We start from the raw sequence: 16,434 nt of genomic DNA on the forward strand, positions 1-16,434 counted from the left end.
AGTTTTTGCAACTTTATTCAAAACTCTTCACACTTTTACTCTGCAGCAGTACCTTAAATCCTTTGTCACAAGCTTAAACCAGAAAATACAACAGGCAGAAGCAGAAACTCTACACAGGAAGAAAAACCGTTTTTTAATTTCTAGTATGCTAATAGCACTGTACACAGAAGGAACAAGGAGGAGGAGAGGTTCCTTTTCTGAAAATAGCTAGGATTATGCTGGGGGGCCCGACCTGAGTAATGAATACCAGATGCCTACCTTCACTGGTAGCTGCATTCTTCTGGGCTTTGGTGGGCGTGTGATCTGTACTTGAACTCACGTCGGATGAGATGCTTGAGCTGCCTTTGCCTGCAAAAGGAGAAAGAGGTAAAGAGGGTGAGGAAGAACAAATGCAAGTATCAGCAGCAAAGAAGAAAGGCCCTCCGTATCAAAACCTGGAAAAGTTCCAGAAAGCTTTAAACTGATTTTAAAACAGCTGATGTTCATTTTGGACTCATTTGAATGGAAGCTAACTGCACGGTAGTTTACAGCATATGCATCCTTACATGTACTACAGCTGTGAACAGGCTCCAGCGTCACAGGGGTTTCATCTTAAGTGAAAAAAATGTGATTAATGTCATTAAGAGAACTTTCTTAACCAATTTTCTAATTCAAGTACCTCTAAAACAGATCAGCAGAAGTGGACACTGACTCTTATCAGCACTGATTAAATTGCAGGTGCATTAACTAAGTTTAGATTTAGGTGCTTACATGACCAATTTAAGTCATTTGCTCACCTGAAAATGAAAACAAGAAACTGCTGTTTCTTCCTACATCATACCTACTGCTTGAAACAATAAAATTTTGAAACCAGTACTTTCATGGTTGCTATTCTTCAACTTTCTTTTTTTTTGTTTTTGTTAACTCAGATGGGTGCTGCAGAAGAACAGACGAGGCTGAAATGAGCTTGTCTTTCTGTTCATCTGCGAGGATCTCAGAATTATTCATTTCCTCATTCTCTCCACTCATTCTGCTTGATGTCAGTAACTACTAATAGGGGTACACTCTGCTCTTCCAGCAGGAACCAGACCAATCACCCTATCAGCAGTATATGAGATACACAAGCAGAGGAAAGGTAACAAATGCTGTAACACCTTTAGAAATTACCTTTCCTTCCAATGCTGCACCGGTAAAGCCTTTAAGAATTATGTTAGCTTTTGAACCAAAATTACACTGTATGCAGAAAGCTAGCTGACACCATGTTTCTGTCACTTGGGTAAACCCATAATTACAGGAATGTTAGCAAGAGACTTTTCTGATCTGTTATTTCAATCAAGCATTCCTTGGGGTTCTGGGTTACAGTATGCCTGGTTTTCATAACATTTAGATGTAAGGAGGAGGTCTGCTTTTTAAAGGTGCCACAACAGAACAAGGATTTAAGTTTTAATGCAAAACGACTGGAGAATGTGCAAACGTAGGTTGCTTCACAACCAAGGTACTGCCACTTAATCCGTCAGCCAACCCCAGAGAATTGTTCTCTGCATAAAGTTAACATGTTTGGATTTGAGAGATGATTGTGGAGTGAAAGGATATTAAAAAGGCCAGAAGGAAGTGAAAAAATAAATGGCTAAGGCCAGTAGTCGGGTGGGGTAAAGAGAAAAAAGTGCACCATCAGTACTGATTCACTGACTGCTTTTTACATTCCTTTAAAGCACACTCAAGAAGCAGTGCCCCTAGAATATCAAAAATCACCTCTATTGCTCGCAAGCTGTGGCACAAGTTGAAGTAATGGACTGTGGTCTTTCTAGAAATGACTGCCCCAAAATAGCTCTGGGCTCAGGCAACTACAGTTGCAGTTGAAGAAATCCAAATGAGAAAAGAGAAGACTAGGTGTGAAATGCTAGTTTCCAGGAAGAGACCAGAGAACTTGGAATGCCCACAGTAGCTGATATTAATGATGAGATAGTGTTTTTGAGGGTACTGCTACTATCAACTGCAGCTGCAAAGGCAGGAAAACATCTAAGGAGTACCAGCATCCCTTAACTGACTGATAGAAATCAAATCAAATGCCACCATAGGGTGCTGAGTGCCAGTACATCCAATAGCAACACATTATTTACAGAGCACACTTATGTAGTAACTGTGAAACACCAGATATAAGTCAAAGTATTTCCCTACCACTTCAATATCAAAATATTTTAACTCCTTGTGAGAAGTCAAAATTGGAAATTAAGAAAAACATTCTTGTTACTGCTTGCATTGGATAACAATTCTTCCTACAAATATACTTTAAGTATTTTATTATTGTGTTAGTATTCTCTTATCATACACAGCCCCAGAACAAGCCTTTTCACTGTCTACATTGAAATGCTCTATTTGGGCAGGGCAGAGAAGCAAGAGATACTTCCTGGTAAATTTTCAGCAAGTGTTTTAAACAGATCAGCAGACACTACATCTATTCTTGTAACGTGAAACTGCCTAGCTTTGGCTGCTATAGCCTCACTTACACATGCAAGAAATAACCCAGAAGAGCATTTAAGCTTTCTACATACAAGTTTGATGATGAGAAAATGTACATACTCATGAAGTTCACAGATGGCACAAAACGAGGACATGTCATTCTTGCACTACAACATCACTGCCATTCTAAGGAACCTTAACATGCTGAGAAATGTGCTGGCAAGAACCTCAGGAAATTAGTTCAACAAAAGGAAACGCCAAGTCCTGCAAGTGGGGAGGAATAACCCCTGCACCTGGACATGCTGAGAAACCATCTACACAGAAAGAGACCTGGGGGTCCAGGTAGACAGTGGGCTGAATATGGGCCAGCAACAAGCCTTTGTGGCAAAGGCCAGTGATGTCCTGGCTGCACTAGACAAAGCATTGCCAGCAAGTAGAGGGAGGTGAGTCTGCCTGAAGACTTTACTTAATAAAGTCTCCAGCCATTCTGAAATCACAGTAAGTGATTAGGCAGCAAGATGTGCATTAAGGGTGTTACAACTGTAAATCAAGCGGGCTTCCATCAACATAGCAAGTAGAATCTGCGAGAGCTAGTTAACTGTGCATATACCAATAATCCTACCCACACTTTTGCATTCTAAACTTTTTGAAGAGACTTGCCTTCCTGGCAAAAAATATCACTCTGCTAAACAGTTCTGAAAAAAAACCTCAATACCACAGGTGCATTTTTATGTAATTTTTTAAAGCATTTTACAGCATAGTGAATAAGTCATCATCTTAATGGCTACAGGAATTCAACGGTATTTATATCAGAGTTAAACCAATTCCTATCATGCTTGGTATCACAACTTCACCTTGCAAGCAGTCTGTTGAATGTTGCTGCAAATAAGATTCTAATAAATAAATAAATAAATGCAGCAGTAAGAAGCTGCATCTCAATATTTGATTGTTCTCTACTGATAATAAGCATCGTCCTAGTCTTTCATAATTTTCAATGCTACTTTAAGAATCACTTTCATGTTAGAGAATCCCTAACTACCAGCTGTCAGCTTGCTGTCAAGAACAACTTGCATTTTATTAGTATTTTGTATCCATTCCCCTATTGTCTGTTTCAGGATATCTTTTCTATAAGTAACTTCAGAAGAATATTTGACCAAGTGAACGAAATACTACCAATAGATACTGTTCACAACAATAAACAATAGATTAGATACTTAAGAAGTTGTTGAAGGGAGGCTTGCAAAGTGCATGGAGGTGAGCAGTAGGAATTGTGAGCAGAGGATATCACCACTCTGACTTCTACTCACACAAAAATCCAGTGAATTTGACAATTTGAAAAACAGATATTAATACAAAATATTGTGTTTTCTGGTTCCACGTGTACGCTGCATTGCTGCATTGGGTCTATGTAGCATTTCAACTGAAACTGTTGTTTAATTCCATGGTGAAATCAAACTAACCTTATTGAACTGCCAGATGCCCACACAATTGCTCCCCCTAGTCACATTGTTAGCATTCACAAATGTGGTTATACATACTTTGCTTAGTGGTGCACTGTATCGTGTTTTGTTCTGTGAGCAAAGATATTCAGATTTGGGATTCTTTTTTTTTCTTCCCCCCCCCCCCCCCCCCCCCCCCCCCCCGAGTAGTTTATCACAGAATAGCAGGGATTGGAAGCAACCTCAAGAGACCATTGAGTTCAGCTTCCCTGCTAACGCAGGTACTCTACAATAGCACGCACAGGTAGGTGTCCAAATGGGTCTTGAATATTTCCACAGAAGACAACTTCATCTCCTTTTCAGTTTTCCATAAAATGATAAAACAGAACTAGTGATACTTCTACAATACTTGTAAACATAAAAAGTGATGTAGAAAGTTAGTACCGTAGGGGTAAGACAGACTAAAAGCCATTGTTTCCCTAATTGCAGCAGTTACCACTTCATAATTACTTTTTAGATTTTAAAGAAAACCTGAATATATAATAATGCACTTTTAAATAAGTAGGAGTTAAGAAGAAATTCTTTACTGTGAGGATGGTGAGGCACTGGAACAGGTTGCCCAGAGAAGTTGTGGCTGATCCACTGTAGAAGTGTTCAAGGCCAGGCTGAGTGGGGCTCTGAGCAACCTGGTCTACTGAGACACATCCCTGTCTATGGCAGCATAGTTGGAACTAGATTTTTTTTTTTTTAAGGTACTTTCCAATCCAAGCCCTTCTACAAAAAAACTCACTGGCTGAGATAAAAGACAGGGCAAATAATTACTATCACAGGGAAAACAGACTTGACTTCAGGAAATTTAATTTAACATATTGCTAATTAAAACAGATTTGGATAGTGAGAAACAAAGACAAATTGCACCAATGTATGCAGAGGGCTGAGTAGCTTACTAGTGCAGAATATGTAGCTGGGAGTCCAGGCAGATGTTAGACATGAGCCAGCAATGTGCTCCTGTAGCAAAGATGGCCAGCGGTAACCCACCTGCACTGGGCAGAGCACTGCCAGCAAGTGGCATGCATTCTCAGGTCTTGGATGAGTTTGGGTGAATATGAGACAAGATTCTTCCGCAGCGCTTCTCTCGGGGCATTATCTGCCTGTAATACACCATGTCAATTCTAAGACTGCTAATTTCAACCATGCCACAGGAAAACTTGACATACTTAGGCATAACACGGCTCTCCAGAGATTAGAGCACCTTTTCAAATCAAAAACTGTCAGGAGAAAATCATAGTAAGTGAATAAAACCTGGCAGGGGTTCTAAAACACTGACAACTACAAGGACCAAACAGAGAGCAATACTGCAAAGATTACAGAAACAAACACTGTATTCGATTCCTTGCTTCCTTTGTGACTCTTTGTAAAAATTAAAGGCCTGCCAGATGTTTCCCTAGTGTGGCTTGAGATTGCCTAAAGCTTCCTTCACACTTTTAACAGTTTTTGATTTTGCAGCCAGAGGAAACCAAACTGCACTCCAGTAGTAGGTAGATAGGGTGGTAGAATGCAATTATCAGAGTGTAACGTAATGCACAGCCAGAATGAAGGTAGCATGGCCTTCACACCTACAAGTAATCATACAGCCACACAGCTGCACTTCAAATCATGCCTCCAAACTGCTTCCAAAGGAGGAGGAGCACGGATGTTATTTTGTTTGTTTTAAAACTACCAGTGTCAAAGCCCTACAATATGCAACGTCCTTTCCTATGTCTATCTAACCTAGTATCTTATTTCCCTCATATTATCTTGATTCTGCTAGGGAAAGAAAAACAAAAGCATGTCACATGTGCATCCCCAGACCATCCAATGAAATATTATTAGAAAACTATTAGAAAACCAAGCAAATAATTGCTTGGTCTTATTTCATATTTCAGTATTACTGCAAAAAAAAAATCTTTTTTCCAGCTGCTTGTAAAACTAAATAACATCTTTATACTTCAGCAGCACATTCATTGGAGCAGTATTCTCCAAATACCTCTGTCTTTTAGGCTGTCAAAGACTTGCATTTTGTTTGTTATTCTTAGGTCCTGCATCTTATCCAAATGGAAGCAATAACAAGTAGTACAAAAATAATAAAACATGAAAAACGTTAACTCAAACATCAGATTCTGTCAGTCACACACACTGCTGGAAAGTGTTGAGTTCCTCAGAAGTGCATCAGGACAGTAGCAATGCAATTTAAACTTGTCCAAAAATTATAGTCTGTAGCTGCTGAAGACTGAAACATCTACTTACTAAAAGCACTTATGTAAAGCCTGTCTTAATATGCACATTGCTTCTGACTGCATGACAGTCATCTTTTTGCATTTTGTTATTTGGCTCATTGCTACTGCACTTGCAATTACCATAAAGAGGTGGAGTGAAATATGAGATACAAGTCACAAGAGACATGGAAATCATTGACCTGTGAGACAGACAAAGGTGCATCCTACAAGGGAGCCTCTTTCATTTTTCTCTAGAATAGATTTAGTGGGTTTTCTTTTGCAACACAGTTGCTCTTGGATTCCTGATGTGTTTCAGTCTTTTGGTGAGTAATTTGTTGGTTGTTTTGGTATTGCTGCTTTTGTGCTCTATCTTACATGACCTTCTAATATCACACAACAGTCTGTCATCTTTGAAGTCCCCTTGGAAAAAACAACAATATTGTTCTTGATCCTGTGTTTTATTCTTCTGACCCACCTACCTTCAGCAGATAGCAACAGAGTTAGTTCAGGTCTTAAATGGACAGCAGACCAAATTCATTTGACTAGTTTCCAGTCAGCAAGGATCTCACCACATTCCCATGACTTTTGTTAAATTGCTGAGGGGTCTGGCTACAATGCTCAGTAATTTCTTCAATGCTCTTGAGATGAATCCCATCAGGCCCTGTGGACTTATGAACACTGAGCTGATACTGCTGTTCCTCTAGAATTTCATGATGAAGGATAGAAAAGTCACTTCTCCAATCTTCTTCAACTCTGAGGCATGGGCAGCCCAAGATCAGTTGTTGCAGTTAAATATTAAGGCAAAAAAACTATATTAACTGTCTTTGCATGTTTCTCCTCCTTACTTATCAAGTGACCATCCACTCCAAGTAACAATCCAAAGTTTTCCCTTGGTCTGTTCTTGCTGTTGACTTACTTGAAAAAGCCATTTTTGTTGTTTGTGGCCAGCGTCAACTCAAGTTGGGCTTTGGCTTTCCTTTTTCTCTCCCTGCAGAGCTGAGCCACAGCTCTGTACTTTCCCTGTGAAACCACACCTTGCTTCCATAGCTCCTATTTTCTTTTCCTGCCCTAGCTCAAGGCAGAGTTCCTTGTTCAGCCAGGCTGGTCCTCAGCACAGCTTGTCTGACATGCAGCATAATGCAATTGCCTGCTGCCATGCTTTTAAAAGGTGGCTCCTGAAAAGCAACCAGTTCTCGCAGACCCCTAAGTCCTTTAGACCAAATTCCCAGGAGATGCTGCTAACTAACTCACTGAGAAGCTTCAAGCCTGCTCTCAAAGTCCAGACCCTTGTTTCCTTACACAAGCATTTTGAGCTAAATTAATTCAAGATTACCGAGTCCAAGACAGCCACCTGCTGTCACCTTTCCCACAAGGCTTTCCTTACTGTCAAAAGACAGATCCAGAATGGCTTTTATTCTAGTTAGCTAACTCAGTATTTCTGACAGGAAATGAACCTCAACATACTTTAAGAGTTTACCAGCCTTGCTGGGACAGCAAGATACTTCCAGTCTACATCTGGGAAATTGAAGTCGCCTGCAAGGATGAAGACAACCAATCTGAGATGTCACCCAGTTACCCAAAGAATAGCTCTTCACTGCTAATGTCCTAGGTAAGCAGTCAATAGCAGACACACACAACATCTGCTTTGCTATCCATCCCTTAATCTTCACCCAGAGGCTCCCTCCTACATCATCCCTAACAGCAATGGCTGTACAGTCTGGTCACTCCTTGCACTCAGCACATCACCTCCACCCACTCCTGCCCCAGAGCAGCCAACAGCCCTTCTTCCCAGCACTCAGCTGTAGGACTCATCCCACCAAGTTTCACTTATACTGATGATATCAGAGCACTTGGAAAGAACTAAAGCTTCCACTTCATCCCATTTGTTCTTCACAATGCATGTATTGGTATACAAGCATTTCAGATGCGCTCCTGAATTGTCAGCACTCCCTGGAGTACCACAGATACTCCCATTAGCCTTCCCCCATTCTTTGGCTTAACCTCAGTGTTCCTAATGGTGTCCATCCCCCCTGCTGATCCCAGTTTAAAGCTTTCCTCAGCTTTGCCAGTTTATGGGCCAAGCAGCATTTCCCCCACTGTGACAGTGCTCCTGGCCATGGCACTCCCTCTGGGTGGGCTCCACACCATTTTCCACTATTTGGACTGGCCGTGCTCACCAGGCATGCCCAGCTCTCACCAGGCTCTTTCCCCACACCACACCTGCAGGCCAACATCTCCAGTTTGTGCAGACTCCTCTGTTATCAGGCTTCCCCTCTAAGTTAGAGAAGCCTGTGTGACAGAAGACAACACTAATTTGTACCCACACTTGTCACCCATTCCAAGTGTTAAGCTTTACTTCTCAGACACTGGGAAAAGGCCATAATCAATTTAGTCTAGGAAGCAGATATTATTTAAGTAATGCTGCCTGAGAAGGAAGAAATCCAAGTTCCTTGTGTGAACTCAGTGAGAAAACAAGATGAGAAATATGTAGCATCTTTTTATTCCTTACTAGGACCACTTCCTTTATTAAGTCCTAAAACACAATCTTTCACTACAGTAAATTAGCTGAGGATACTCCAAAAGCCACTCGTACTCCGTTGCCTTCTGCTCAGCTAGAGAAAAGGGAAAATAAAGCTTGAACTGGCCCTGTTTGCACATTACCATAAAAAAAAACATGCCAGTGAGTGAAGGCAATCTGAGAAGATGAGCTCCAGCATAGACTAAGTGGCTGCAGAACTGACTGCTGCAATAGAACATACCAGGTATTTGGTACAGGTCTAAATTACAGTAACATAACATTCAGAAGTCTAAAACTGAAAACACTGAATATGTGGTTGTCTTCCACAATAACATCATCATCATTTAAAGTCTGCATTTAGATTTTCCATGAACAACTACAGCCCAAAACTCAATACAAAAGGTCACGTTAACTTCTACTATGAATCTTACTGCTCATTTCTCTTAAAGCACAACAGCTTTAATATTCTCAATGATCATTTTCATCCACTTATAAGACTGCATCTAACATGCAGCAATATGCTAAGTGCCCATCACTGCTAACATGAACAGACACGCTACGTTCTTAGTCAGAAGTAGATGTGAATGTTCTGGCATCAAAGCCCTGCTATTCTGCTTAGAGCTGACATAGGGCATCATCAGTCTAGCAGATGGATCATCTTTAACCATCTTTAACTTAAAGAAGCAATTTTGCAGACCATTTCCTGAATACAGTGGTCCTCAGTCATCTCTCATCTCTTCACACAAAAGGACATCTAGAAACAGAACTACTTGGTCAGTCCAGCTGCACAACTCTATTTGCTCCTCCATGAAGATGAGTCAAAGATTCAAAACAAGCCACAGTCCCAATCCACTGCCCAGATATTCCATGCTTTGCAACAGCTGACCTCTCCTCAACTGAAATCTTGTAACACACTGCCAGTTAATTTTGCCAAACCCTTCCTTGAATTGCTAAGCTTTCCATGGTCCCTGTTGATGGCTTCACTTGCCGACTCACTTCTTCAATGCCTCCTTTGCAGACACCACTTGGGAAAGGTCAACAAGCGAAAGCAAACGGTTCGACTTAGCAAAACAAGTGTAGCAGCACCACAGAGCATAAAGGCATGTGGTCAGACATCTGACAAGTTTGACTGAAGGCTTTTCACCAAAATGTGTTCCTGTTTGTACTTAAATCAATAGGTAATAGGTTTCCAGAACTTATATCATGATACCATAACTCCCACAGTTTATGATACTGTCAGCTAAAATCTATCAAAATGGGGGTACCACATTAAAAATATTCACAAGGTTTTGCTTTGTATTTAACTTTCCTGGTCCAACACTAAATTGGCACAATAAGGTATAGCATACATTGCTAATCTGAAAAAAATTCATTTCCCTCTCAATCTTAATCAGAAACCTATAAAGGTTCTTCCTATAAGTTTGTGACTGCTAAATCAGATACTGGGAAGCAAAATGATGGCAACAGCTGAAGGCAGCTGCTGCAGCAGTGATGGTGGAAGGACTCTTCTGGCATATAGTACACATAGTAACACCAAAATAACCAACTTCACAACAGCCCCCAGATTCCCAGTTTGAATGTTGACAGCTGATTAAGTCAGAATAGAAAGTAAGGAGATGAAGTGAAACACCTTTCATCAAGACAGCACAAAGTATTCTGGCACCAGTGTACACTGTGAGAAGGGATACAAAAGGCTTTCACATCACAATACAACATGAAACCCAAATCCAATTTATTTAAGTGAAGAAGAACAAAAGAATCTGACAACTAAGGAGAAACAGACAAGGATCACCTTAGTCCTTTAGATAAGCACAGCCACTTCCAGCTTTTCTTCACTGATGGACATAGGGAAAGAGAGAGTGGGAAGGGGAGGTGGTAGAATTAAGGATCTAAGTAAAGGAAGACTTAAAAACTTAGGAGATTATGAAAGCTAAAAAGATCATTTACGGAAAATCTATAGTAATACAAAGTGGTATTTCAAAAGCAATCAAACATATGTGATCTGCACTCTTAAGAAACGTCTACATTTCCCTATACAAGTCCACGAAAGTTACAAGCCACATTTACATTCAGAAATCAACCCATTAGCATAGCTCAATTAAACACGTAAGAGTATGAGAAATTCCATGTTTACAATGGCAAATCATATCAAACTTTAAGGCTCTACACTATATATTTGACAATCAACTGGATTGTGAAGAATGTAGATAAAAAGAAGAAACCTAAAGAACCCCTAACTAAGCACTAACCACAGGGCATCTGGCAATGTTAGCAAATAAGATCAAAAAAAATAAAAATCTTTATATATATGTATATACATACACACACACTTTCACTTGATGAAGTATCCAACATCAGTTTCAACTCTGTGAAGTACAGTTTGCAACTCTCAGTAACACCAAACTGAATCATAAGAGATTATTCCATTACAATGGAAGTAATTGCATTGCTTCTGTTGAAAACTTTAGTTTCAATTACCTAATCATTGTCTTCTAGTCTTCACTTTATATAGAGTGAACATGGCAGCACAATTCGGTGCTGCAGTTGCTGCCTGAATACTAAGACTTGGGAACAGAGGATTGTACAAAACAAATCAGAGGAGCAATTCTCCATCAAAATTACATGGTTTCAGGGCAAATTCAGCAATACTGTTTCCTCTGCAGTATTATCAATATTTCATCTGTTTTCTACATAAACCTTAAGCATAGTTTATAGCCTGCACTATAACCTTCAGCAGGGTGTTGTTATTTATAACCTAGACGGGTCTTCCAGGCAGGAAAAGGACACATTAAAACAAAAATGAAGGTAGCTAGCATGCAGCCTGTTGATTAATAAGTAATTCAGTTTTGTTCAACGATAACTTTTCCATTCTTACTAGGTAGCAATACGTGGACTACTGATATAAGGATTATTTGGCTATAATTTGAGAACAAGAAAATCTCTTCTGAAATATATACATGAAGCTCAGATTAAGCTGAGTAATTCTATAAGCATTTCAGAACAATACTATTTTCAGAAGTATTTTTAATCTAGTATTGCTGTGAGAAGACATTCTTCAGTCCTTTCTTTCTGAGAATACAGACATGAAATAATTCTGTTCCTAAGAAAGAAAGAAAGCTTAGAAAAAACCACACTCCTTCAGTAGTGTTCAGTATTAGCACCTCATTAGAGAGAAAAAAATGAAACTATGGTACTTCTGCAGTAGAAGTTAAATGAACAGAAACAACACGACAGCCCCTTACAGCCTGAGCCAAGATAAGCAGCTGAAGAAGGCTAAGGACAGCAACCACTTAACCTTGGCTTGCTGCAACCCCAGCAGCTCACACCATTCTACCTAAACCAGCCTGAAGTCTTCTGTTTTTGTCTTAAACTAAGAAGAGATTACATGAAGTAGATTGAGTCTGTAAAGTCTTGTGAGATTTTTGGAAAGGCATAGAATGAGTTGGCTCAGGACAATGGAAGACAAAGGCATTAGCCAAATTTATAGACAGCAGGCATGTTAGCAACTATTGCACAGGACAGTCCAACTAATCTCCAGATCAGGATGTTCTTGACTGGATGGTTTCTGGAAACCACAGAACACAGCAGGATGCAGACGCTGCCCTCGTCAGTCTCGTCAGTCCTGCCTGCCCCAGGGCCTCCTCCCACCTGCCCAAGTCCCCATGGTAGCCCCAGATGAGGCACAGAACCAGGCTCCAGCTCCTGGCAGCCCACCCTGCACCATGCTGATTCCTGCGCTGCTCTTTTATTAACGCCACATTACTTCCTCTGACCCAACTCATCAGCACAGAAGGGGGGACCATCATTTGACACCACATCTTCACCACACTTCTTATACTGGCACACATGCACTCTGAAACACTCAGCGAAACCCCAGTAAATCATCTCCACTTCTTCAACCCACTTTAACATGCTTTAATTAAGCAGCAGTAGTAAAAGCTAACAAAAGTCTCAGCAAAGATAAATATGAAAAATAGTCTCTCCAGTGATTCAGCAAAAAAAAAAAAAAAAAAAACCAACATTGTTGAGCGTGGTAATAACTTGAGGAAATTGTTAAAATTGCATACACAGCACATTAAGTGGTACAACCAACTGCCTATGGCAATGAGTACCAGTAACAGTAATGAGTACAGAAGAAACAGTTCATTATTTCAAAAAAAAGAAATGCTGTGAAAAGAAATCAAAAGAATTCGTAACATGGGAATGAAACTAGAAATCCAAATGGGGATGTTAAGTGGTCTGAGGCTAATGGGAAGCACAGACTGGGCACTGTGGTCATAAGCTAAAGCCCAAACACATTACCTGCAAGCTCCTTCTGGTTCTTCCCTTGCATGATCTTCCATTCAGTTACTCAACTCAATGGTTTTTGCATCACCCTGAAATCAGCTATGCAGTGCAATGAAGGGAGATAGCCCAAGTGGTTCTATTTAAACGTTAACACCTTGTTCCTACTGACTTTGGAAGTGGTGACATGATGAATCAAATGAAATGAAGCAGAGTCCACAACAGCTTTAATGGCAGACCTGACCAATCATCAAAAAAAAATACAACTCAACTCTTTCCATTTCTTTCAGTGTCTCTGGCTAGTTTTATTCTGCTGAAAGCAGTCACTGTTGGCAAATCACACCTGAGAGAGTACAATGTGACTGCTCTTTGACTGCAATGTCTGACAAGAAACACTCTTAAGGCAACAACAGAAGTGAGGAGTAGAAATGCCTGACAATTCAGCAGTTCAGGATTTATTCTGCATCTTCCTGCCTTTGCTCCAACTCATTTGATGATTTCTAGCAACTGTATTTACTAATATGGCTGTGAATTTTAAGTTTTTGCTAGCAGATGGAACAAGTTGGGACTTTTGCATGTGAAAGCAGAGCATGGATCAGAGAAGTTATATCCTGGAAATTAACAACAGTTGTCCATTTCCTCCCAGTGCCTCCTTTTTGAAAAATCTTGTCTAGTGCCATTTGGCACCTTCTATACCTAAGCACTTCTTAAATTAATAAGCATCTATTCTTGCAGTTGTAGGTAATAGCAAGCTGTGCTTAATTTCCAGGGAAGCATATAGTTTACATGAGCCAGAGGGAAACACCTGCATCTCTCAGATTTAGTTTGCCTATGACTGCACATCAGATCAAAACATAGCTGACGTGAAAGAGACACAGGTGCAGGAAGCTTGCTCCAGTGTTCATTTCCACAGTATCCTTTTAAAAGGACAGCTTATCCTTTGCTAATTACACTTAGGAGAGCTGCTAACAGCTCACATGATTTTTTCTAATGTGTGTTTTAACTAAATGCCACTATAAAATTACAATCTGAGAAATGCCTTATGACATGCTAAGAACCTGCCTTATTCCTTTTAAAGGTTAGTCTTCAAAAACCATCTGCACAGTAACGAGTCATAGTTCTTGTCCAACTTACTTACAAGTTTTGTTGATTTACCTTGTTCTCCACCATGCTACCCAGTGCCATATTTGGTGAAAAGTCTAAGTAATTCAGCAATTCAACAGAGGAAGGACCTTCAATAAGTTTTGAGATACTCCCACTGGTTGATTAGTATGTAATGCAAAACATAATTGAACTGAAATGCAAAAATAATTCCATGAACAGTGGAATAATTGTCAGTTGGATGTTTATTAATACTGAAACACAAGTTCACATTTACTAAAGCTGTCAAGATATGAAAGCTAATACTGAAGCAGCAAATTCTTTCTTCAACATTATCTAAGTGTTTCCTTCTGTAGTGCCTTCATTAAAGGAAATCTGAAGCTAGCCCTTTTCTAAACATAGGTACAAGCCATAAGGCTGCAGCAAGTGCACCACAGTCCTACACCAGGTTATGCTTACCAATTATGTCCAGAGAGCTCACTGAGTACACCCTGATCATGTCCCCAGGGCAGCAGCAGTCCACATTTTGATTACACTTCCTTCAGCCATTACCTCACCTGTGCTGGTGGCAAGCAGTGCTTGCAGCAGAAATAGAACAGATCACATTCCTGCACAGTACGTGCCTCAGTGCAAAAAATCTGCTACATTAACTTAAGCCAACTCCAATAGAATTTAAACAAACAGGCCATTTTCTCCACTGGAGCCAATAACAGCATGATCTTCTTAAATATACGACCAGAGGACCTAAAAGAAGGCACTTGAAATCATCACAGCTGTTTTTTCTATTATCTGTCATAACCAAAATACATACAGTGAAATTTATCCTATGCCTATGTTAGAAATCAAGTAGGAATATGTGCAAAGTGTTTGGTAGCACAGGTAAGATCATGTGAGGAATGCTTTCTAAAAAAAATCTGCTTGCAACAGCATGGAACAGATGCTTATACTAACAAAACCACCATACTACACCTCTGAAATAAATCAAAATCTACCAAAAGGTAGTCACTTTTGTGGACATTTTTGGTAGGAAAGTAGCTGAAGATAATTATGCTTTTAGAGGGAACATTCCTAGAAAAGCATTCTAGAATAGGATCCTACAATCTCTGTAGAAACAGATTCCTTCTGCAACCTTTTCAGTAGATATAGCACAAGAGATCAGCAAGGCACATCTAATAATTCATAGTTAAACCAGAGAATAAATGTTATTTGATCCATGCTGCCCTGGAAACTCAAAGGACTTTACACATGAATACATGCAGATGCATACAATCAAAGAGAAATCTAACAGCGTTTCCATTTTTAAGATCAATTCGAAAATGGAAGTCATACAATGCAACAACTGTAAACATTACCTCACTTTCTAACTAGCTGCTTCTTAAAATGCAGTGATCTTTTCCTTTGTAATACACTGTGCTTTTAGTTAAAGTGAAAAACAGTCAAGTTCGAATCACAACCCTAAAATCCAGCTTCAGAAGACATTACCATAAAATACAAAGCTGTAGAGGCCAGCATCTATTAGTGGTTCAAACATCTTTGACAAGTCCATTCACAAGTGACCACATCCATTCACAATCTAATATCTAAAGCATTTAAAAACACACTACAACTAAAATCTTTCATCAAAGCATTTCTGGCACATAAAGGAAGGGACAGATACTGTGCATGCATCTACCTGACTGGGCCAGATATAAAGGTCGAGCCGTCTCCCAGTTCTGGCTGACAATGCCAGACAGCAGATGCCTTTTTGGTGCAATTATCATGTTTGACTCTGAAGAAAAGCACAACTCCCTCAGAAAGGACTACCTACCACCAAGCCTTGATTTCTTACCTGAAAGAAAAACAACTACTAACAAATTCTTCTTTTAAAAGGAAAGTTTTTTTAAGGAATCCATTCTTCATCTGTCACCAGGATGACTTTTTACTATGCAAAACATGCAGAGGAATAAATCGCAGCCTAAGCATTTCTTACACCTCTCCACTGGCTCGCAATAGTGCAGAACAACCTTTCTTAAGCATTCCGGCAACCTCCTTTTCCAAAACATTCTCGTTTCACACACTAATAAAAAACATCTTAAGGTGCACTGTTCACTTTTAGCACAATGAAAAGTATCCCAGAAAGAGGTACTATTTGATTCAACTCATTCATGGTTTACTATACCCACCTTTCCTGTTGATCTCCTGAAGCTCACCATTTGTGGCTTTTCCTCCTCAGCCTTCAGTGCCACACATTGCCTATTGACACTCACAGATCACAGTCACTCTCTCAAGGTGCCCTTCAACTTCTGCAATATCTGCAAACAAGGTAGCACTGAGTCTCTCTGCTGAAACCCTCCTCAACTTGAACAGTCTTCCAGTAGGCAAGCGAATGTCTCAAGTCATCTAGTACTAAACAATATTT

The 16,434-nt window shown here is 39.9% G+C and overlaps 1 protein-coding gene across 1 annotated transcript in view; it reads right to left on the reverse strand.

Annotated features, from left to right (window-relative positions):
* Nucleotides 1-16,434, reverse strand: part of FBXL7 (F-box and leucine rich repeat protein 7) — a 167,029-nt gene that overhangs the window by 128,061 nt on the left and 22,534 nt on the right. The window contains exon 2 of the mRNA XM_031589227.2: nucleotides 259-348. Coding sequence (XP_031445087.2) covers nucleotides 259-348 — 90 coding nt within the window. The remainder of the gene's footprint in view (nucleotides 1-258; nucleotides 349-16,434) is intronic.

This window comes from Phasianus colchicus, chromosome 3, assembly GCF_987193195.1.
Source record: "Phasianus colchicus chromosome 3, bPhaCol1.hap1.1, whole genome shotgun sequence".
NCBI classification, from domain to species: Eukaryota; Metazoa; Chordata; class Aves; order Galliformes; family Phasianidae; genus Phasianus; species Phasianus colchicus.